Source organism: Tyto alba, unplaced genomic scaffold, assembly GCF_018691265.1.
Source record: "Tyto alba isolate M040663 unplaced genomic scaffold, T.alba_DEE_v4.0 Super-Scaffold_22, whole genome shotgun sequence".
Classification (NCBI taxonomy): Eukaryota; Metazoa; Chordata; class Aves; order Strigiformes; family Tytonidae; genus Tyto; species Tyto alba.
The window spans coordinates 33,074,505-33,096,692 of record NW_024881296.1 but is presented as its reverse complement, the minus strand read 5'-3'; the positions used below and the strand labels follow the sequence as shown (position 1 = coordinate 33,096,692).

The 22,188-nt window shown below is 45.8% G+C and overlaps 1 protein-coding gene across 4 annotated transcripts in view; it reads right to left on the bottom strand.

The window, feature by feature from the left end:
* The window catches only part of SOGA3 (SOGA family member 3), a 32,379-nt gene extending 13,329 nt beyond the window's left edge, over positions 1 to 19,050 (bottom strand). For all 4 annotated transcript variants that reach the window (XM_032998060.2, XM_032998059.2, XM_032998061.2 and 1 more), the window contains exons 1-3: positions 17,990 to 19,050; positions 17,418 to 17,642; positions 13,804 to 13,962 (exon numbers count right to left, since the gene is read on the bottom strand). In XM_032998060.2, coding sequence (XP_032853951.2) covers positions 13,804 to 13,962; positions 17,418 to 17,642; positions 17,990 to 18,970 — 1,365 coding nt within the window. In that variant the 5' untranslated portion in view covers positions 18,971 to 19,050. The remainder of the gene's footprint in view (positions 1 to 13,803; positions 13,963 to 17,417; positions 17,643 to 17,989) is intronic.
* Positions 19,051 to 22,188: the final 3,138 nt, after the last annotated feature.

The following is a 22,188-nucleotide window of genomic DNA, read 5'->3' as shown; positions in this document are numbered from 1 at the left end:
GCCTGGCCGGAGAAGCCATTTGTTCGGCAGTATTCCCCACCACTGTACCATGTTTAATACCTTCTTTGTTATACTTTGTTCTTTGTACATCACTCCCCTTACTGCATGTGAGGTATCTGGCTAATGGAAGGTTTAGTACTTTGCACTCAGACACACACACACACATACAGCTGTATTGCACAAACACAACTTATTACTCAAAACTCTGTGCATATCAGTGCATCATGAAAAATGCCCTGCTTGATGGCATGTACCTGCCTCTGACCTGTTCAGTCGCTGTGTTTTGCCTGAGAAGGCAGACAGCTTGCACAGACCCAGAACTCTCCCTTGTTTAACAGAAATAACCTGGAAACCATTTCCTTTCTCCCCTTCCAGAAGTGACCTTTCTAACCCCTGTATGCTCTGCTGCAAAATGAAAAATTAGATTCTGCTTATTATTAACAAGTAGAGACCACAGAGTTGAGAAAAATCACAGACTATTTGAGGCTGAAAGGAACCTCCGGAGATTTAGTCCAGTCCCCCTGCTCACAGAAGGCAACTAAAGCAGGCTTCTCAGGGCCATGTCCTGGAGATTCTTGAATATCTCCAAGGATGGAGACTCCTTCCTCTACAGGCAATGTGTTCAGTGTTTGACCACTTTCACAAAAAAAGTTTGGTTTTGTCCTGTCACTGGACACCACTGAAAAGTTTGACTCCTTCTTTACACCCTCCTATCAGGTATTTATATGCATTGATAAAATTCACCCCACACAGCGTTCCCTACCCTTCTTCTGTCAGAGCCCTGAGGGCACCCACAGACCTTACTTAGTGGCCCTGACCAGCCTCCCCTGGGGCTTCCCACACACCCCGTACATGGGGCCAGGAGCCCTATTTCAGCTCAGCCCAGGAGGCTTCAGGTCATGCTTAAGCTATGTGAGGGGAATACTGGTCTCCAGCTCACCACAGACGTGCTTGTGCCCAGCCATGGACCCTGTTGATCTGGCCTTGACCTGCAGATTGCTTTCTTGGCTTCACTTCAGACCTGCCTCATCACCCTGAACCTGCCTGGTAACCTGGACTCTTGTTCAAACCTTGCCCTAATCTCTGTGTCTGCCCTGCTCACCCTGCTGAGATACCACAAAACTGAGTCTTGGTTGGCAGCACCTCTGTCCTGCCAGCTGTGTTTTCCACTCAGCCACCCATCCCACAGGGAGCTGCCAGCCCTTGCTTCTCCCCAACATCTCCAGGCTGAACAGTCCCAGCTCTTTCAGCCTCCCCTCATACAATACATGCTCCACTCCCTTGCCTTCATGGCCCTTTGTTGGACTCCCTCCAGTGTGTCCATGTCTCTCTCGTACTGAGGAGCCAAGAACTGGACCCAGCACTCCAGTGTTGAGTAGAGGGGAAGGATCACCTCCCTCAATCTGCTTGTGACACACCTCCTAATGCAGCCCAGGATACCATTAACCTTCTTTGTTGCCAGGGCACATTGCTGGCTCATGGTCAACTTGGTGTCCACCAGGTCCTTCTCTGAAAATCTGCTTTCCAGCCAATTTGCCCTCAACCTGTACTAGTGCCTGTGGTTGTTCCTTCCCAGCTGCAGAACTTTGCTTTGCTGAACTTCATGACATTCTTGTCAGTCCATTTCTCCAGCCTGCTGAAGTCCCCCTGAATGTCAGTAACACGACTGCATGTATCAACCACTCCATGGTTTTGTAGCATATTCAAACTTGCTGAGAGTACACTCAGCCTTATCGCCCAGGTCAATAAAGAAGCTATCAAACATGACTGTCCAAGTGTTGACTCCTGGGGTCCTGCCAAACACCTGAATGTGTTAATAGGCCTTCATTACCCTGATGAACTTCACCAAGGGCTTACACACACACCCCTACCCATGGACCCAAGAGCTTCCATCAGACCTGGGCCTTGAGTCCCCTCCTGAACTATGTTGCAGCTGTATCCAGCTCTGTCATAGCTGTGCATGGCCATGGACGCTCTTTATCTTAACCCCAATCTGTAGCCTGATTTCCTGGCTTAGCCTTGCACTTGCCTCATCACTTACCTCATGATCACGGGATCTGTGGATTGACTTTGTGGCTTGATCTCAGACCTGCCTTGTCACCACGAACCTGTCAGATGATCTGGACTTTTGGTTGATCCCAGCTGCTTTCCCTGAGCCAGTTCAGGTCACTTCTCTCAGGTACTGGGCCATAGTCTGCAGGGCCCCAGCCCTATGGGCTGTGTTATTATGCATGGCTCCTGGCTCCCAGTTCCTCAGAGCAGCTGGCCCTTGCTGTTCCCTGACAGGCACACCACTTGTCATCAGCCTCCATATGGACTTTGTGCTGCTGATCACAACTATTTGAGCCTGGTAGTTCATCAGCCAGTTTTCAATCAATCTCACTGACCAGTTATCTAGCCCATACTTCATCATCTTGTCTAGGAGAATGTTATGGAAGATTGTATCAAAAGCCTTACTAAAGTCAAGATAAATGACCGCCAGCACTCTCATCCACCAAGCTAGTCATCTCTTTATAGAAAGTTATCAGTTTGGTCAAGCACAATTTCCTCTTCGTAAATCCATGCTGACTGTTTCATATTATCTTATTTTCTCCAGTAAGTTTGGAAATAGTTTCTAGAACTATTTCTCCATCACATTCCCAGGGATCGAGGTGAGGCTGACCAGCCTGTACTTCCCCACACCGTTCTTCCTGCCCTTCCAGAAGACTGAAGTGACATATGCTTTCTTTCAGTCCTCAGGAATATGCCCTAATCACCATGATCTATCTTTCAAAGATAATCAAGAGTGGCCTTGCAATGACACCAATCAGCTCCCTCAGCACTCATGGATGCATCCTATCATGTCCCATGAACTTGTGCACACCTAGTTTGTTTAAATGTTTCCTAACTTGGTCATCATCCATCTTTCTTGCTCCAGACTTCCTTATTGATGTCAGAGGCCTCACATTCCTGAAGGCTGGTCTTACCAGTAAAGGCTAATGCAAAGAACATTCCCTGCACCATTCACCAGTGTGCACACATTTTCTCTCATCTTCATTTTGCTGCCGATATACCTGTAGAAGCCCTTCTTGTTGACCTTCGACATCTCTCACCAGAATTCAGCTCCAGCTGGGTTTTGGCTTTTCTAATCCCATCCCTGTATGTTTGGACAGTGTCTCTGCGTTCCTCTAGGATCACCTTTACTTGGTTTCCTACACACCAACATGGACCACTCAGAAATTCACAACTCTGCAACCAATAGCCTCACCATACTGCATAATTTTTTTTTACTTTTAAGTGCACTGGAGACAAACACAAGAGACATTATCAAGAATTTGCAACAAAACATTTAAGTTGGATTGCCTCTTTTTCAGGGGGGCAGAAAGATGGCTTAAGCAACAACTTTGAAAGAAAAAGACCAAGACTTACAGTCTAATCAAATCCCAGAGTATCACACTATATCTTTTGCATCCTACTATGTGCCATTAGCATACTAGTTATCAAACAGTATTTTCTCCCTCTCAGAACCTACTTATTAAGCATATATAGAAGCACATAAAGATGCTATACTTGCTTCAGTTGGCTCTTCTGATTCTGTAAGAATTATGCTAGCCACCCAAGTTCTCAGAACCATCATTGTGAAGAAGTAATGAGTGATGTACTGAATAGTAAATATAGCGATCTCTCTGGTAGTTTTGTTGCATATGGCTCTGTTATCTATGTTCCCATTTGAGGTCTTGTCAGTCTCTTTCACCTGTTTTTACACTGGAAACAGCACTGAGGTTATGCCCTGAGAGCCCATGACATGCTCTAGAATAGCCATCTGAACTATGACAAGAGAAGGTTCTCCTTCCTCATGCTGGCACCTGAGTCCAGCCGAAATACAGGACAGCACTTACCTCCATGGTGCTACTCTCTTTTTACTCTCTAAAGCCAGGATAAACTGCCTAGGGCCATGAGGCTCTGCCAAAGAGTCATCAGGAAAGCAGGCATCTGAAAGATGCACTCGGAAATTCTATGTGCAGAATAACTAATAAATATATTAAGCTACATAGTGCCCAGGTTTTTTAAGTGTAGACTTGCTAGCAGCACCGGAGAATGTAAACACAGAAAACTGTTTCATCTGGGATTGCTGAAGAGTTCAGTTTAAGACTCTGAGAAAGACAGCCCTGAAGACAGCAGTGAGCACATGCACTACACAGACATAAAGCTGTGGTAATTTTCCTTTCGATCTGAAACAAGCTCAGCTTTGACCTGTATCAGCACATTGCAAATACTGTTTTTTCCAGGTGCTTCTTGAAGGGAATGGCACAGTTAAGCAGCGTACTGAACACAGTGGTATAAGGGATAGAAATCATGTATTACTATTATTCACCAAAGCCTTGGTGAGACTTCCAGTAAGGTTATAACATTTGGTGTATATCGATTCTGTACAAAAACATTTATCTCGACCTCTGGTTCAGCACTTAGTAAGTGTTTCTGTTTTGCCTCTGTGAAGCCTTCGAGCCAGTAGAAATTAATTTTGCCAAGCCTTATGGATTTCCTCTAAATTTAGAGAAATCTGGCCTACCTCTACCTCTATACTCCCTTTCATGCTCTTCAAGCAGTACAAAGGGGTTAAACTTGGTCTCTCTTTCATGCACTCTCTTTCTTTAAGAAACTAAGCAAGCCATAAGCAGCGTCTCACAAAAAATTTCAGAGAACTGCCAAAAATGACAAAATGTTCATAAATAAAATTATAGTTGGAATTTAAAAAGCATAATATATTATTTACAAATATTAAGGAAAACAACCACAAAAAAACCAATGTGGAGTACATACTGTCTGTGGATATAAGTATAGATACAACTGTGAAAGGCAGCATGACATCTATGGAAAAGCCAGCTAAACCAGGGAGCTCATTTTTACACTTGGACTTTTAAGCTACCTAGCAACTTTTTCTTTCATTTGAGTAATCAAGTTGGTACCTCTATGTTTAAATTGCGTATTTGGACACTTGAACATCCATGCCAGTAAATAAATACTGAAACTGGGAAGTGCAAAGATAAAAACTTGTATTCTGCGATTGAGGACCATTACAGACTCCTACAAAACTTTGTATCTTTTCTTAGAAAATCTATAAACTTCTCAGGTTTACAAACAGCACAGTGCCAAAAAAAGATTAGGAGATGACTAAATATAAAAGAAGCAATTCTGGATTTCCCAAACTTTCCTCCGTTTGTTAATGTGGTATGGTACTTTGAGGACCTTACTGAAGACGTTACCAACATTGCCTACTTAGGTAATGAGATATAAAAGGCCTACTTTCTCCTTTAGATCTCAAGGAAGTAGGACCCTAAAGTTTGTAGCAAGAGAGATACATATTTCCAGCCTGCCTCACGGTGAGTTCATGCTCACAAACCATTTTCTCTGGTAACCAGTTACCATCCAGCACCTGAGCCACTGTTACGGCACTATCCATTACTCCCACAGACAACTGGGCATGCCGGTTGTGTTGGCTTTGTCACTACTTCCAATTGCCCCTGGCCAGTAATTCTCAGCAGTAGGAATTCACATGGCAGCAATGGACTGGACTTGCTGTTCTGTGTCTCATTTGCCATCTCATCTGGCTCCATACCAAGCCAGAGACCCTTTGCTTAGTTTTTACACTAGTAAGTGAAACAGTCAGGGTCTGTTCTCAGGACCTGATGCCAACTGGCACTCCACAACTTGGTCTCTTTTCAGCTAAAATGGCAATACTGCTAAACTTCCTTAAAGCTTCCTTCCAAACAAGCATGACCACATCCAAACTGTCAATCAGGAATGAACTCTGCCCCAAGCTAGACCCTGAATCATGCCCAAGCACTGAAGCAGTGGTAGCCAACCCAGGCCAAAACCATCTGAGGGATGTGCTAGTATTGATTGCCAGTGTGTGGACCCTTCCTTAGCTTGATTTACTTTACAAACTCAGTTGTTGACTAATGGAAGCAGATCTGTAGCAAAGAACAGCTTTGAGAAGTGTGTTCCAAGCAAAAATTGGTCTCAGGTGCTGAGCTGACACCAAGATGTAGGGACTCACATCCTCTCTCTAACACAGAGTTTCTATGTGTTTGGAAGCCCAGCTTTGATTCAGTGCCTCTGTTTTCGTTAGTTTTTTTTTTGGTTTTGGTTTTGATTTTCATTGGGTTTTGGTGGTGGTTTTGTTTTTTTTACATAGAGCTTACTGCAAAGAGACCCTGATTTTAGCTGGAGACTGTATGTAGTATCAATAATAACCACTTTCACGAGAGAACTGCAAAGCTAAGACTACTCGTATCCATCACAGGAATGAAGGAAAACAAGGTAACACTCTGCCACAAGGAAGGGTCTCCCATACTCCCATCAGACCAGAGAAGCAGCATTATGTTTACAGATTCAAAAGAATCAGTCAAACTTAACTTTATTTTGTGATGGTTAAATTCTTTTTTGTTTGAAGCATATTCCAGATACATTATTTTTTACTAAAATTGCCACTCTTTCATTATTAGTTCCCCATTAGCAAGCAATCCTGACACTCCTTTTACACATCCTTGCTAATTTTAAAACAAATCAATAGGAATCCACAAAGCAGCACACCAGCTTTAATGATGGTCTGAAAAAAAACCCTCTCTAGGCATCTATACTCACAAAACGTCTTTACAATGAGATATTTATGGAGCTTTATTTTTTTGAAATCATTCACTATTTATTATATGTTTTGGAGCTATATTATTATTGACCATCAGGCTGTTTATGTTCAGTTTTGATAAACTCTCTTGAACCAAATGGCTCATGTGAATTGCTGATGGCTGATACATAATTAAAATGTAATTTTATTATGTTTAAGTGTAAACTGCTTCTCAAACGCAGCTTTTTTTTTCCTGTTTATTGCATGACAGTTTCAGAAAATTACTAGAACAGATTTTATAAGACAGATTAATTTCTTTCTCCATTATGATTCTTTTGTCATATTCAAAGACCTAAACTGAAGCAAACTCTGCTTATCCTGCTCACTGTGAAATCATCGTGTGATCTGAGCAAAGGTGTCAGAATCACACCCTCACAGATTATGAATAGCATCCTTGCTAAGGATTCCTTTTTAAAGGAACAAAATACTTGGGCAGGATACCAAAGGTAACAGAATTTCACACAAGCAAGTCTGACAGAAGTAACTGGGGATTTTGAATCTGAAGGGATGTAGCACTTAGAGAATCACTGAGCCGCGCTTGGAGACTGAGACCTTTTTTGCTTTTTCCTGTATAAACTCAGGCACAGTCTTGTTTGTCATCTTTTTTAAAAGACTCCTCATTATCCTGTTGTTCTTTTCACCAAAGCAAACTGAATTTTCATGGGGCAACAAACTGAGATTCCAGGTCATGGAATCCCTCTGCTGAATGGTACTTTTAGCAGAGGTGTTGCTGATATTGGTATTTGGGTTCTCCAAAAGACCCAGGAAAGAACCAGGTTTGTGAGAGGCCTATTAAATCCTCCCCTGCTGCCATCTGGTGCCAGGAACAAGTAAATTACTTGTAAGTCTTCAAAGAGTACCACTTACTACACCAATCCTGTGAAGCTGATCAGCTACATCAGCAGGCATACTAGTGTCTCATCTCTCTCTCTGACTGGTCCCTACTCCCTCCATTACCAGCTGTTTGAAATGAGGCTCAAACTCTGAAGATAAATTAAAACATGACGTACAATTAAGAAGTAGTTGGGGGACACAGTATGATGGAGGAGACTCAAACTTTCCCTTTCAAAGCAGCACAACAAAGTATCCATCTCCAGTGACTTGTACACATGCAGAATGGGCAACAAACAAAAGCTAGAAAACCGTGAATGTTTACAGAGCTACGACCTCACCGAGATCACAGACACATGACAGGATAGCTCACATGCCTGGAGTGCAGCCATAGATTGATAAAAACTCTAATGGTGAGGAAAAAGGGTTGTGCTCTATATAGAAGAGCAGTTCAACTGCATGTAGCATTGCCTTGTAACGGGTGATGGGCCAGATGTGAGCTATGAGTAAGAATCAGAGGACAGAGAAGCACAAGTGGCATAATTTGGGGTATCTTCTACAAACCATCTGATGAATAAGAGGAAATAGATGAAGCATTTTTCAGACAACTAGAGTAAGCCACATGATTTCTGCAATGGGATGAAGACAATTTTTGCCACAGGTGATACACAAGTCAGCTGTGGGAATCACCTTGATGGACTACTTGCAAATAAGGGATCATTGGTCAGTGTTCTGATGGCCAATGGTAGCACTGGCAGCGCTGACTGTAAGATGGTGAAGTTTAAGGTCCTGAGAGAAAGGACCAAGACAAATAGTGGATGAGAGTTTCGATTCTGAAGGCATCCAAAAAATTAATGCTGCTGTTGCATGTAATGCTGCCTTGCCTATTGGAAATGCTGCAAACCACCATGCATTATGAGACTTGTTTCCAGTTTCTTACAACTTTACCACATTTTAGATGTTGCAGGTTTTCCACACCAAACATCTGTTTCAGCGTAAGCTATCAACATTGTTAATATTTTGGAAAATTTCAGCAAAATTATTCAGCTCTTTCCAAGACAAGAATAGCCTGGTTTGCTCACATTAAATTATTCTAGCAACTGTTCTTTCAAGAAGTTCCAGTATGTCTGTGCTCTGGAATATTTTTATGTCTGTGTATGATATATACCTCATACTTTCCTAATTCATCCAAATCATAACTGGCCAAACCCTAACCTTTCAGAAATCTTCCATTGATATACATTACCAGGTAATTATTTCTTGGAGTTTACCAGTTTAAATTTCTGAAAATTCTGTATTTATGAACTACTACATCCTCTTCCACCCAAGCTATCAATCTGCATACTTTCTTCACCTGAGAGATTATGTTCCAACTCCAGGTCAGAAGGCAAAGCCTAACTAGTCCTGGAATTGTTGCTCCATGTGGGTCTAGATAAAGCCAAGTCTAGGCATTAGAACCAGAAACCATTTCTACAGTGCTCACAGTGACAGTGACATAGTTGCTGTTTCCTAGAACAGTAAGTGATCCTCCACTGCTCTCAGTCCAGATGCAAAAGTGAAGAGCTAAGGCTTGGAAACAAGGAAAGGAACAGATCAAACCAAGGAAGCTGACAGATTTGTATGAGGGGGTGGACGAATCAGGGGAAGGGACAAATTTCACAGAAGAGAGAAGCTGTAACTAAGAAATAAAATACTTAGAATAAGAGGAAAATTAACTGGACAAGACTTGAAATCCAGAGAGGAGATTGGACACTCATGAAGAGTTGGAAGGATGCAGGGAAGGAGGGAATAGGAGGGGGAAGGACAAAACTAGGACTTAGAAATCAGAAGACAGCAAAACAGCCACTACTATAAAGCACACCAAAAAAAAAAAAAAAAAAAACAGACACAGGATCAAATCAAGACTGAGAGAGAGAACCTGGACAATCTTAGACTTTGTGAGTTATAGGAGAAAGACTGGAAATAAGTGGTTGTTGTTAAATGGCAGAAGGGGCTTAGAAAGGGCTGTGAGAAAGGAGAGACACTGGATTTTTATCACAGACATAGTGGGCAAGCTGATATTGGTGATCGAGGGGACTGGGACAGGACCATCCCTTACCAGTTCTTTTCACAGCTCTCCAGTTTTTGGCTTGGGGGGTGAAAGGGGCAAGCATTATTTGGTTTGTTGGGTTTTTTTGTTTGTTTTTTTTTTTTTTACAGCAGCTTTTGTTGTGAAATTTCCAGCTACGCTCCTGATTTCTGTGTAGCCTGAGCACCTGGAGATGTATAGAGAGCTAATCTGTGCATAAAGAGGGCAGACAAAGGTTGCAAGAGTAAGCAGAAAAGCGTAATTACTTTCCTGTGGTCCTACAGCAGGTTAGTATCAAAATCAGGAACAGAATTCAGATTTCTCCTCTCAGATCCAGTGCTCAGTTCCCCAGATCCTGCTGCCTTCTTCCACTTCCACGCAGTGTACAAAACTGACTGACAAGACAGGCACCACTCCAGCAAAACACAGACCCATGTAGGGGGGCGTAAACTCCTCTGCCTGCAGTCTGAACTGAAGGGACTAAAGACATCTCTGGTTCACATGCTGTGTAGCCATGGTTATTACGAGCTCTGTATCTGAGCTAATAACCTATGCTCAGAAGAAGAAAATGGTAGCTTGACAACATCACCCTAATGCGGCTGTGAGAACTGAGATGTCTTGCATCTGCCCACCTTGGAGCAGTAGCAGAGCAATCTATTTCTATCCAGAAAGACATCTGTCTCTGAAAAATTGCCTCTCGCAATTACATAGCTGCATTGCAATGAGGATTTGTAAAGCCCAGGGTCCACTACACCTGTCAGATTTTCCCCCTACTTCATTCGTCTCACAACAAACCATCTAAAGCATGGCTAACTGGGCACTTCCTACTAGCTGTAGCAAATTAATAAATTCTTAGTTCATACTGTGATCGTTAAAAGCTCTACAAGAGCTAGCTACACTTTAACAAATTTACCAACAAATTAATGAACAAGTCATTAACATTTTTTTTTATATCTGAAAAAATTACATCTAGCTACAGTTGGCTTCTCTTTGTTTCAGGAAACTATTTCTACTAATAATAACAAATAATAAAAACGATATCAGCAGCAGTTGCTACAAATAAATTCCAAGAACTGACAATGGAGATCAAAAATCTTGTGTTTCTGTGTGGACATTTGCATGAATAAAACTAAAAGAAATAGCTGCAGGCTTGGGGACTGAAAGTAAAAGTAACTGATAGAAAACATGTGCTTTGCTGGAACACCTTACAAATCCTGGATGCTTTCAAGCTTCTGCTGCCATCAACAACAACTTCTATTTGTCATAGAATATATCATCTTTTTTTTTTTTTTTTTAAAGCTCCAAACCAAGAAAGCAAATAGCAACTCTCTCTATGTATTAATGGACAAATACATTCACATGTCTATATTCACCCCAATGTTCACTGGAGAACTCTAGATTTGTCTCTACAAAAACACATCTGCTAGCATTTATCTTTTATACATGTTTCCATTCAAGTCTACGATGTTCTTTAAAACAATATAGAATCTACACAGAGACAACTTTGGCTTTGGTCCCGCTCTAGAGACTACCTAACAAAAAATTATGCTTCTGCCTCCAACATTTATACTAAGTCTTTTAACCATTCTCTGCTGTCTCACACTGTTCATTATAAAAGGAGAATGAATTTCCCATCACAGTCACACATAGATTTTAAGAAAAATGGAAAGGTGTGTGTTTTTGTGGTACATTTGATGACATATAAATACAGAAATCAGTTATTACATACTCTAAGCAGTGTTATTATGCTGGAAAATAAAAATGCTTCATTGTCTCTGGAGATTAACTCTTCCATTAATTCTAAACTCAATGAAGTGAAGATCACAATCCAGAGAAAAGGTCTTGACTCTGCATTTCTATTTATGCTAAGTAGAACTTCCTTAAGCAGGAGGTCCCACTGGTTATAATGGCTGTACTGAAATGAGAAAGGGTTCTAAACCCATGAACCTAGAGGAAATAACTCACAAGCAAACAGAAAATTAACATTATGACCGTCTGACAATGACATTTAAGTTGTATGAAAAATTCAATTGCCAGAGAACAAGAAAGGGTATTTGTCACAGAAAAATTCTAATGTACTTCAGACTGCTTTGGGTTATTTCCACGGTTGTCTCATGTTAACATTTTCATAGCTTCTTCACAGATTCTAAATTTCAAATCTGTAAGAATTAGTATTCTTCACCAGCATCCTTCCACTGGTCCCCCAAGTCATAGCATTCTTGCAAAGTGCATAACAATTTGGCTTCAATTCAAACTTGCTTTTCTCTGACTTGCACCTCCTCAGCCATCCCCCAACTTTCCCCCATGCTGGGCTGAAAGTCTTAGCCTGAAAAGCAGCCTTCTCCTACTGACAGGGACTCAGCAGCCTGTTTGAAATACATAAATTAAAACTCCTGCCTAATTATGATGATACATATGACTGGCCATGGCAGTTCTCCTCTCCAGTTCAGTATAAGGATGTATTTCTGACTCTTTGTTCACTCCACCTCTACGCTGGTGTAAAGTCTTACTGCATTTTTCTGTTCTGGCTCAGTGCCCCCATTCTGTGCCAGTAGGAATCATCCATCTGTTTCAGCTTCATTAAAATAGTATTGTGTAGAATAGCCCCTAGCTTAAACACGACACTCTCTTCTGGAGTCTCCAGTATCCTTCCACTGATACCATCAGCAAAGAGAAAAAGAGGCAAACACCTAAGCCAAAGAAAGAAGTGGAGAGCAGTATGAGAGCAACAGAACCATAGTTCAGCACAGCAGGTCAGAGGGAAGAATCAGGATAAGGAAAAAGTGACTGCTGATAACAAAGAAGCCTATTTATTGGGTTAATTTCCTGCAGATGCACAGATCCCACAGAACATAAGCTATTAAATTGCCACTATGCTTCATCGTAATCCAAAGGCATGTAAGAAGGGAGGCAAAAAAAGCTTACAGTGGTACAACGTATCAGAAGGCAGGATGAAAGGATCCAGAAATAGGAATCTACAAGAAAGTAGAGTCTGAATGGACAAGGATAATGAATAATTTGGAGTAAAGCCAAGCTTAACAACAAGTTGTAAGGATAATTACGGAAAGATCATGCTCTCATAAAGAAGATGGTCCTGGAAACAGTCATGCGTTTGATGGCAGAAAGCAGAGTGAAAACAAAGAAGAAAGTCTTAGGCAGAGGAGAGGGAAGCTGAATAAGGCTCAGATTTCATGTCCTTTTCAAATCTGAAATTATCTGGAAAAGCAGTAGAAGGTGGAAAAAAACACCTGTTTATCCTCTATTAATAGGTTTGAAATTCAGTTCCTGTAAAGAAAACATCAATATTTTTAATATTGCACCACTTGAAGTAAGCACTTGCAACTCCTAAAAATACTGTAACTTATTACACAACTGAAAATTTCCTGCCTTTCTTAACAACTGAAATACATGTCTTCTGTTTCATGCAAGATCAAAGTAGACACTGGTATTCCCGCTGAGGAATATTACTAAAAGTGAAAATCAGTGGCATTCATTGAATTTTAAACACTGAACTGGAGAGCCATTTCTAAAAACTGTTCTGAGAAGTCATTCTTAGTCAACAATTTCTCTTTTTACTGCATGCTTTGTTATCTCTGTCGGCCAGGCTATTACTGATGTAATACAATTTTCTGCTTATTTAATGGCAGTGTCTTGCATCTATATAATGGCAAATGGAGTAATTTTGAAGATTAATTAGATATCATGTAAAATTATGCTTAGACTGAAAGGCCAAGTAGAATCTCTCACTTCCCAATACTCCAAAGAGCATGAGTGAACAAGGTGGGGGAGGTGGCTAGATCCTCAGTCTCAGTGTGCCTGCTAGTCTCTAGTGGCAATTAGCAAGGGAAAAATACTGGTCTTTGTATAAACATGTGGGGAACATCATCTTCAAAGTTACATGCCTCTGACTCCATTCAGCACTCTTCCTGCATGTATCTTACTGTAAGAACAAAGTCTCAAAGCCTCTGAAATCAGCTACCATCAGTTCCACATTTCCTTCCTTGTACAGGAAAAATAAAGCCACAGTTTGGTTTCTGTTTCGCCTAGGAAACAGCAAATATTTTAGTTGGTTCTCAGCTTCTCAACCACCAAGCTGTACTTCAGGACTCTGCAACTTTCAACTTTTGCCTGCCACATTTCGTGCCCCCCAAAACAAGTTACAGGAAGAAAGGCAGTTAGTTCAGCAATAAGAATTTGAGAATTTCAAATACTTTGTGTAGAAGTAAATAGCAACACTAACCTCTTTCATTTTTTCCAGTTCATTCTGTAGTGCTTGTTTCGCAATTTCCACTTCTATAAGCTGCTGTCTTAATTTTTCATTTTCATCTTCAGTTACAGTACGTTTTTCTTCCACGTTTTCTAACTCATGATGAAGTCTCACCGATACATCTTTTGCAACCTAAATGAAATGGTATTTCAAAAGAAAGATTAAAAAACCATAATTACTGCTGCAGTGCTTAGTGCCTAAGCAACCATTCAGAGATTAATTCTGGATGTTTTGATGGAAGAGGCATGTAAGAAAGCATGTAGACAAGGACACCCACAGATAGAATTCTAAATGATGCCAAATTCAAGACAACTCCTTTCAAAAATGGTACATTATTCCTACGGACTTCACTGGAAACAACATTAGACACTAAACCCTGACTCTATCTTAGGTTCTGTTATGTCAGCGGTGAAACAGGACTTTCATTACTCCTGGAGACAGGGCAGCATCTACTTTCTCTCAACCACTTCGAGCTTGTGTTTTCCAACGCACTAAGGCATACGCCCTCCAAATACTGCAGAAGCATCTAAAAGCAGATCCCACCTTCTCCAGGCCTTCCCTACCTGCGCCTGGTATAGGACCACAAACTGACACATCTTTATTTCAACCCAGCTGGTTTCTCTCCCGTTCATGGACTGTTAATCTAAGTATCTGGCATTTACTACTATTGGTTCATTTAAAAAGTAAAATATGAACAAACTACATCTTTACTGACCTTCTGTTCACACAACTGATGTCCAACATTTTAACTGAAAATGAACACTAAGATTTTTGATTGGTTTGGTTTGGTTTGGGGTTTTTTAAATGCATTTTCGCAGGATTAGAGTTAAAAGTCACATGTCAAGATTTAATTCCTCTTCTTCGTGTAAACTAATGAGAATTCTGCCAGTCAAGCCACTTGCACTGTATTTTGTGAAGCCACCAGAAACTACAATCATGTACCAAAAATACTGAAATATACACTAATTACTGTTATGATGGTGATTTAGACATAGAATTTGAAAATCCTCATTTCCTGCTTTTTTTAGAACATTGTAAAGTATAATTAATCCTTCTTAGCATTAGCTGGGGGAGCTCAGAGAACTATCCTTTATGGCCTTCACTATAGCGATCTTCATGTTTGTATATCAAAGAACTCTCTTTGACATACTAAAACTCTAAAGAAAAATATAATAATTCTAAGCAAGCAGTCTAGAAGAATCCAATCTATCAGAAAACAGCAGCAGCTAGTGACTCAGCCTCCCCTGACAAGAAACGCAGTGTGTGTGAATTACAGATACAACGCTGCAGTGTAGCACAGGATCATTCAATAACCTCCCCCACTGCACACGCACTCAAGACACATAATGCCCAACAGAAAGAGCGAGTGGAGGGGAATTTCAATTATAACCATACTCTAAAGAGACTGCAGGATGAGCTGAGAATTACATGACAGGGCTGTGGTGTAGCTTGATGTCTTTTCCTACACTTGGTATTAAACTGCTCATCTGGTTGTCCAACCAAAGTAAATGGAAAATCATAGGGGACATTTTTAACACCATCCTACCAAAATTCATCTTCAGATACAGTCTGGAACAGTAAATACAACCAAAGAACAAAATCATTCCTGGTAGTGCTTTTTTGACACGAAGTTTGGTGGAGCAGCAGTTAATGCAGGGAAATCCTACAGAGCGTTCTTGACTGCATGGGAAATGGAACTCACTTATGCAAGATGCATTTTAATACAGCTATATGCAAGACTGTACCTCTGAAGGATTAAGTTCCCTAATATATTACCTGTGCAAAATGAACAGCATGAATTTGGATAAAAATTCTTCAGAAGGGGACTCAGGAAAACTTCAGAGAACTGCACGTGAGTTACAAGTACTGTTAGACAGCATGCAGAATTCGATTGGGCAGAAATTTGGCATTAGATATTCATCCCTACTCCAAAGCAGAACACACTCATGATCTATAGCAATGTTTTGCAAAAACACTGTTCCTTTCCAAAGAGCCAGTTGTATGATTATTGGGAAAGACATGGGAGAAATCCTAATTAAAGTGAGCTCTTTGTCCAGCTCAACCAAAGGCCTTAGCTGCTACCTTCTATACTGCAGGTGAGCACCTCAACTGAGGTGCCCTCACCATTTCCCTCCCGGGCCCTGCACACGTATGACTTGTTAACATTTAGACAACAAAGAAATCAACTCTATAAGCTGGAATCACAGTGTTCACTTGGGACACGAAGGCTCACGTTCAAACTCTGCCTGCAAAGGTGTGTGTCCCAACTATTCACCCAAGCATCATTCTGAGTGTGCAAAATATCCCTTGCTTTGATCAGAAATTCCCCTGACGAAGGGGTTGTTTTGCTTCTGACCAGGAAGACTCTACTTTGTCAAGAGCCACATGGACAGCTGTACTTACAGAACTGCCATGGCCACGACAGCAAATGTGGGATTTGAATATGTACAGAAAAGGAATATCAAATAGAAATAGAGAGAATGATATGAGCATTTTAGATGGCATTAGTGAGAAAACTACTAGAGCGTGTCTTGGACCAGTTTCTACATTTTAATAAGAACAATGACGAGAGGGAAGATTTTCAGAAAAGATGATCCAAGTCTGTAAACCAGGCCTAGGAATAAGAGACTCTCAATCCATTATACTTATCAGAAAGAATTTTAAAAATTACCTTGTTCCTGATCATGTATTAAATTATCATTTTTAACTGCAGTCTGCAGAATCCAATGAGCCATAGGTAACTAGGGTCCTAGGCAGAAGTGTGGTCAATAAGCTCACATGTGCTATACAGAGGTCTGTTCTGTGAGAAATGGCACACCAGTCAACTGAAAAAAGTTTAGGAGTCGTGCTTCAGTAGGAGCCTTGACAAAGTCAAGTGGATGGAAGCAGAGATTGAACAACTTCCAACTAACACAAGAAAGGCGTTTTTTTTTTTTCTGTAATTGGACCAATCTAGAATGGAGATAGTGGATATTTTACCAATGGCAATCTTTAAACAAGGACCGAAACTCTTCCTCAGCAATGGGCTGTGGTTCATTCAGACTCTATAGATGAAATACAGTTGATTACACATTGAAATTTGATGAGTTGTGTCTACGGTTTCAGGTGGATGTGGAAAATCCTGGCTTCACTGAAGATAACAGCAGTTCTTCCACTGACACCAATGGAGTCACGATTTTGTGTTGTGACTCTGCAAGTATTCAATCTGCTAGTCCTCTGAAATCTTTACTGAAGAGCACTGTAACCCCCTCAAAGCCAATGGGACTATTTGGTGAGGTTGGTTTAATTTTGCAGTGGTAGGGTAATGATTTACATTCATCACAAAAGAGACAAAACCTCTAGATCCTAATTTGTATTCAAGTCACTTCTTGCACATTAACTTTATGAAAAAAATGATTGAACTAAAGCTGAAAACAGCCTACCTACGTACTGAAGGGCTTCTATCAGCAAGGTGAGCCTGGCCATTGCTATCCTACGAGCTGCCCTGGGTGCACAGCACACGACAGAACAGATGGAACAGATGGAAATGCCCGAGTCACGAGGGCCAAGAGCGCTCCCACCCCCTTGACACCCGCTAATGTCTGTACCTTGAGGTCCTGCTCCATGCTGCGCAGGAGTTCGCCGTCGATCTCGCCAGTCTGGGCGTAACGGAGCCTCTTGCGCTCGGCCTTGCGCAGCCGGTACTGAAGGATCCGGCAGTTCTTGTTGGCTCGCTCCAGTTCGTGGCGCATTTCTTGTAGCTGACAAGCGTCCTCCTCGAAGAAGCTGTCCCTCATCTCGTCCATCTCTGTCCTCAGCTCATCTATCTCATTCTGGCACCGGGGCGAGAAGGGGACAGGGACGCAACAGGTGGGTCAAAAGCACAAATACCAGCACGCACAGGGGAAGGCGGCCAAAAGAGAGCTTCTGCCCGCAGGGCCACCAGCCAGACACAACCCCGGCTCATCAAAAGCACCGCAAGGAAGCGGAGAGGTGCCGCTGCCCGCAGGCCCCACGGCAGGGCCATCTTAACTCTGCCTCCAGCGCTCCTGCCGGGGGAGAAGGTGGTGGGGAAGCCCCCTCCTGGCACGGGGGTGGGGAGGCCGCCCTCCCCAGTGCCCCCCTCTCCCCCCGCCACCGCCACGCCCCGGCCCCCCCCCCCACCGCCCCGGCCCCTCACCTTGAGGCTCTCGTTCTCCTCCCGCAGCTTCTCCATCTCTTCCTGCATCTCCTCCTGCAGCTGCGGGCTCAGGGCGCCCTCGGGGACGCCGCTCCTGCCGCCGCCGCCGCCCGCCTCGCCCTGCCGCAGCCCCTCCGCCCCGGCCGCCGCCATGGCAGAGGGCGAGGAGGCGGAGGCGGCCGGGGGAGGCTCGGCCGGGGCGGCGGCCGCGGAGGCGGCGGCGGAGGAAGCGCTGCCGCTGCTGCTGTGGTTGCTGCCCTTGGTTTGCATCTGGGCAGCCGCCGCCAGCCCCTTCCTGAGGTGGAACTGGATGAGCTCACTTTGCAGGCATCCCTCCTTCCAGTACCCGCCGCCGCCGCCGCCGCCCGCCGCCCCGCGGCCCTTCCCCGCGCCCGAGGAAGATGGAGGCGCCGGGGCCGGGGCCGCCTCCCCCGCGCCCTTCAGCGGAGACCGCCCCGCTTTCCCCCGCCACTGCTTGGGCGGCGGCGGCGGCTGCGGCGCCACCGCCCCCTCCCGCTCCCGCTCCCGCTCCCGCTCCCGCTCCCGCTCCCGCTCCCCCCCGCCGCCGCCGCCGCCGCCTCCTGCAGGGGGCGCCTCCTCGGCGGCGCGCGGCGGCGGCGGCTCCTCGGCGGCGGCGGCGGCTCTCCCGGCGGCGGGCGGCGGTTCAGCACCGGCGCCGGGCTGGACAGCTCCCGGCGGCCCCGCGCCGCGCGGCGGCCTGTCGGCGGCGCGGCCGCGGGCGGCTCTGGGGGCCTGGCCCGGCGGCGGCCGCGCTGAAGCGGCCTTGGCGGCGGCGGCGGCGGCGGCGGCGGCGGCGGGCGGGCCGCGGGAGGCGGCGGCGGCGGCGGCGGCGGGCGGCGGCCGCGACGGGGTGTCGCGGGCCCTGGCCGGGGAGGAGGCTCGCTGCTGCTTCCGGCCGCTGCTGCCCTCGGGGTGCAGGCGAGGCTCGGCGGCGGCGCCCCCTGCAGGCGGCTGGCTCATGGCAGCGGCGGCGGCGGCGGCTATCTCGGGGCGGCGTCCATCACGGGCGGCGTCCTCCGCCTCCGCCGCCGCCGCCGCCCCGAGAGCTGGGGGAGGAGAAGCGGAGAAGGCGGTCGGGGTGGGGGGCGGCGAGGACAGCCCGGGGAAGGGGGTGGGGGGGCGGGGGGGGAACTATCCCTGGCAGCGCCGGCGGGCCCGCTCCCTGCCGCCGGCGAGCCCGGCCCCGCGGGCACAGCGGCGGCCGGGGACGGGCCGGCCGAGGCTGAAGCACCAGCGCAGAGCCGGAGCGGCTGCCGGGAGGGAGGCCACACGGCGGGGCTGAGGCCGAGACCCGTACCGGCTCCGCTTGCACCTAGGGGCGCTTCCCCCCTCCCCGAAGCCGAACCCTTCCCCCTGCGGGGTGCCCCGTCACGGCGGCGTTTCCATCCGGGCGCAACCTTCCCCCTCGCCCATCCTCTCTGCCAGGCTGAGCGCCGGTCCGGGTCGCTACTGCACCCGTCTGCCTGCTCAAAGGCCTCTTCCAGGTGTCTGTCACAGCCGAGGGGGGAACGGCCGCTGTACAAAGGGCTGCACACGTGGAAGCAACGACAGATTTCCCTTCGGCTTTCAGAGGGACCCTTCCGGGACAAGGTTGGGGCTCCGAAATTCAGGAATCGAGGGCCATAAAGGAAAGGGGCCGTTCAACCAGCTTCTAAAGCCAGATTTCTCCCAGTTCGTTTTCCAGAGGCATTGTCAGGACTTAAGGCTGATTCAGGTTTGTTACTGGTGATGCTGACATAGGACTGAGGCATACTCACTCCAGAAGATTTTCAAAACGGAGGAAGCAAGGAATACGCCCTCAACCAGTACGAGATGTTATGTGGTATTTGCCAAAGGGTGCTCACATGGGAATTTTCCCCCATAGTGACAAAGCTAGACCTTTCACGGCCATAACAGATTATTAAAAAGGATTGTTAAGAGCCATATCATGCTGCTAGTGTTTAACATATTCTGAAAATAATGGCTATGATCCACAAACTGTTTTTGCATAGCCTTTATTCAATTGTCCTTAAAGGGGAAATGTAGGCAAAAGTAGAAACAACAGCAGCCCCAAAACGGCCTAATGATTCCCTCCTAGAACGTGGCTTAACCATTCCCTACTAGAACAGAGAATAAAGAAACACGAGTGGGTAAAGTCAGTGTAGGCATTACACCATACCCTGACAATTGGTTTACTCCCTAGAACATACTAGACAATGAGACTGTGTTTGCTCTGCTCTCGCTGGCGGGAGCACAGGGTTTCCTCTCAAGTGCCCTGTCATTATCACCCTGATTTTAACCAATATACTGGAAATTAATGCTCAGAACACCGCAATTTGGCAGAAACTTCCCAGGCATTAGTTAGTAAAAAGGGAGCACGGGAGTGTAAACCTGTCAAAACTTGCACTTGTATCACAACACTTTTTTATAAAAGACTTGCTTTGCATCTATATTAACCACCACAAAGCTGAATTCCCACGCTTCTGTTGTTCAGAGCTACACAGGTACAAAATGTCACTCTTGAAATCCAAACCTAAAAAAACCTGCAAAAAGCCAGGACTCAGCTTAGTTCCCGTATCTTGCTCATTACTCTGCTTTTACCTACTGTTCAAAATTCAATTTAAAATAATAATCGGGAACCCTATGCTCTGCCTGGATCTTTCCGGGAAGTTGCACTGCCGCAAAGTCATCAGGCTCAGCCGCGACCTGCGGGATCACACCGTGCCTGCCCCCAATTCCAGGACCGGCTACCACCTACACTTCAGTTGGCCAATTTTTATTATTTTCTTTTAACAGACACAACGAAAGCCCCGTTTGAGCCCAGGTCCGAAACCTCCGGCCTCCCAAAACTCCGCCACACAACCTCCTCCCCAGAGGCAAACCCACGTGGCGCCAGGCTTTCCTGCCGGGAACAGCTGGCCGGGCGGAAAAAAAAAAAAAAAAAAAAAAAAAAATAAAAAAAGCATAAATAAACGGCAGCAACAAAAGGGAGAAGGCCGGTGGCTCCACCCGCCGGCGTGGGGATCCCCCCTGGCCGGGGCTTCGGGCAGGGTTTCCCCCGGCCCCCCTTGCCCCTCGCCTCTCCCGCATCCCAGTTCGCGGCAGCGGTTTATGGTTTGGGAGCGCTTCTGCCTTTTGTCCGGGCTTAAAAGGGGCGGGAGGGTTTTCGCTGTGTCCCCCTTTATACCTGGCGGGTTTGTTACGACTGAATCCCGAGTAATATTCCCTCTTTGAAGGGGGGAAAAAAACAACAAAAATAAAAAAATAAAAAAAAAAAATATCTTGGATCTAAAGCAGCCGCATTACTCACCACCACTTTGTCTGCTGCCGGGCTGGCGAAATGCATGCACAGAGACGGGCACCCGCACACGAGGTACCCGGCGCTGCCAGAGCCTCTCAGGAAAATGAAGCAATATTCATGAGCTGACCTCACTGGGCCTGGGAGACGGAAAGAGGGGCGGGGGGGGGGGGGGGGGAGGGAGGAAAGCAGCGAAGGGAAGAGAAAAGAAAAGATTAAACGGCAAGAACCCCGCCCAGGCCTGAAGGCTGAGTTGCGTCCCCCTTATCGATCTGCACATGGTGGAGAATGGGGGAAGGAGCAGGCGGCGCGCAAGGGATGCGCCCGGTTTGCCTTCCCGCTGCATCCCGGCAATCGATTCTGCTCAAATATTTAGTGTCCCGCTTCGGGGGAGCCTGCTCGGGCCGGGCAGGGGTGCCGGGCGCTCCCGCACCCCGCGGGGTTTTCCTTTGTTCGCCGCGTCCCTCGGCAGCGGCCGGGGCAGGGACAAAGGGGACCCGCTCTGCTCTGCTGGGGACCGGCCCCTCCGCTTATTTATTCGCGTGAATACGGGGGCTAAGGGGGCCCCGGCCGTTCACTCGTACCGTGGGCAAACCCCAGAAGCGGTCGTCTGCTTTTATCATGCGGAGAATCTACCTGTGCTCTGAAGCACCTCAAGGCTTCGCGCTTGAACTCTTTCCCAATTACAGACAAAGAAAAGCAGAGAAAAGGCTTGCTTTCCTTTCCCCTCCCCTGCCCCCCGAGGTGCGGGAGGATTTCCATCTGATGGCTGGGCATGGGGGTGTCCTGGACCCACTCGTGTCCGTGTGTCCGGGCTCGGTCCTTGGGCTCTGCCTCAGCCCCGCCGCCGGGAGGCTGGCTTTCCGGGCTGGAAATTCCTCCCCAGGGGTTATCAGCGGAG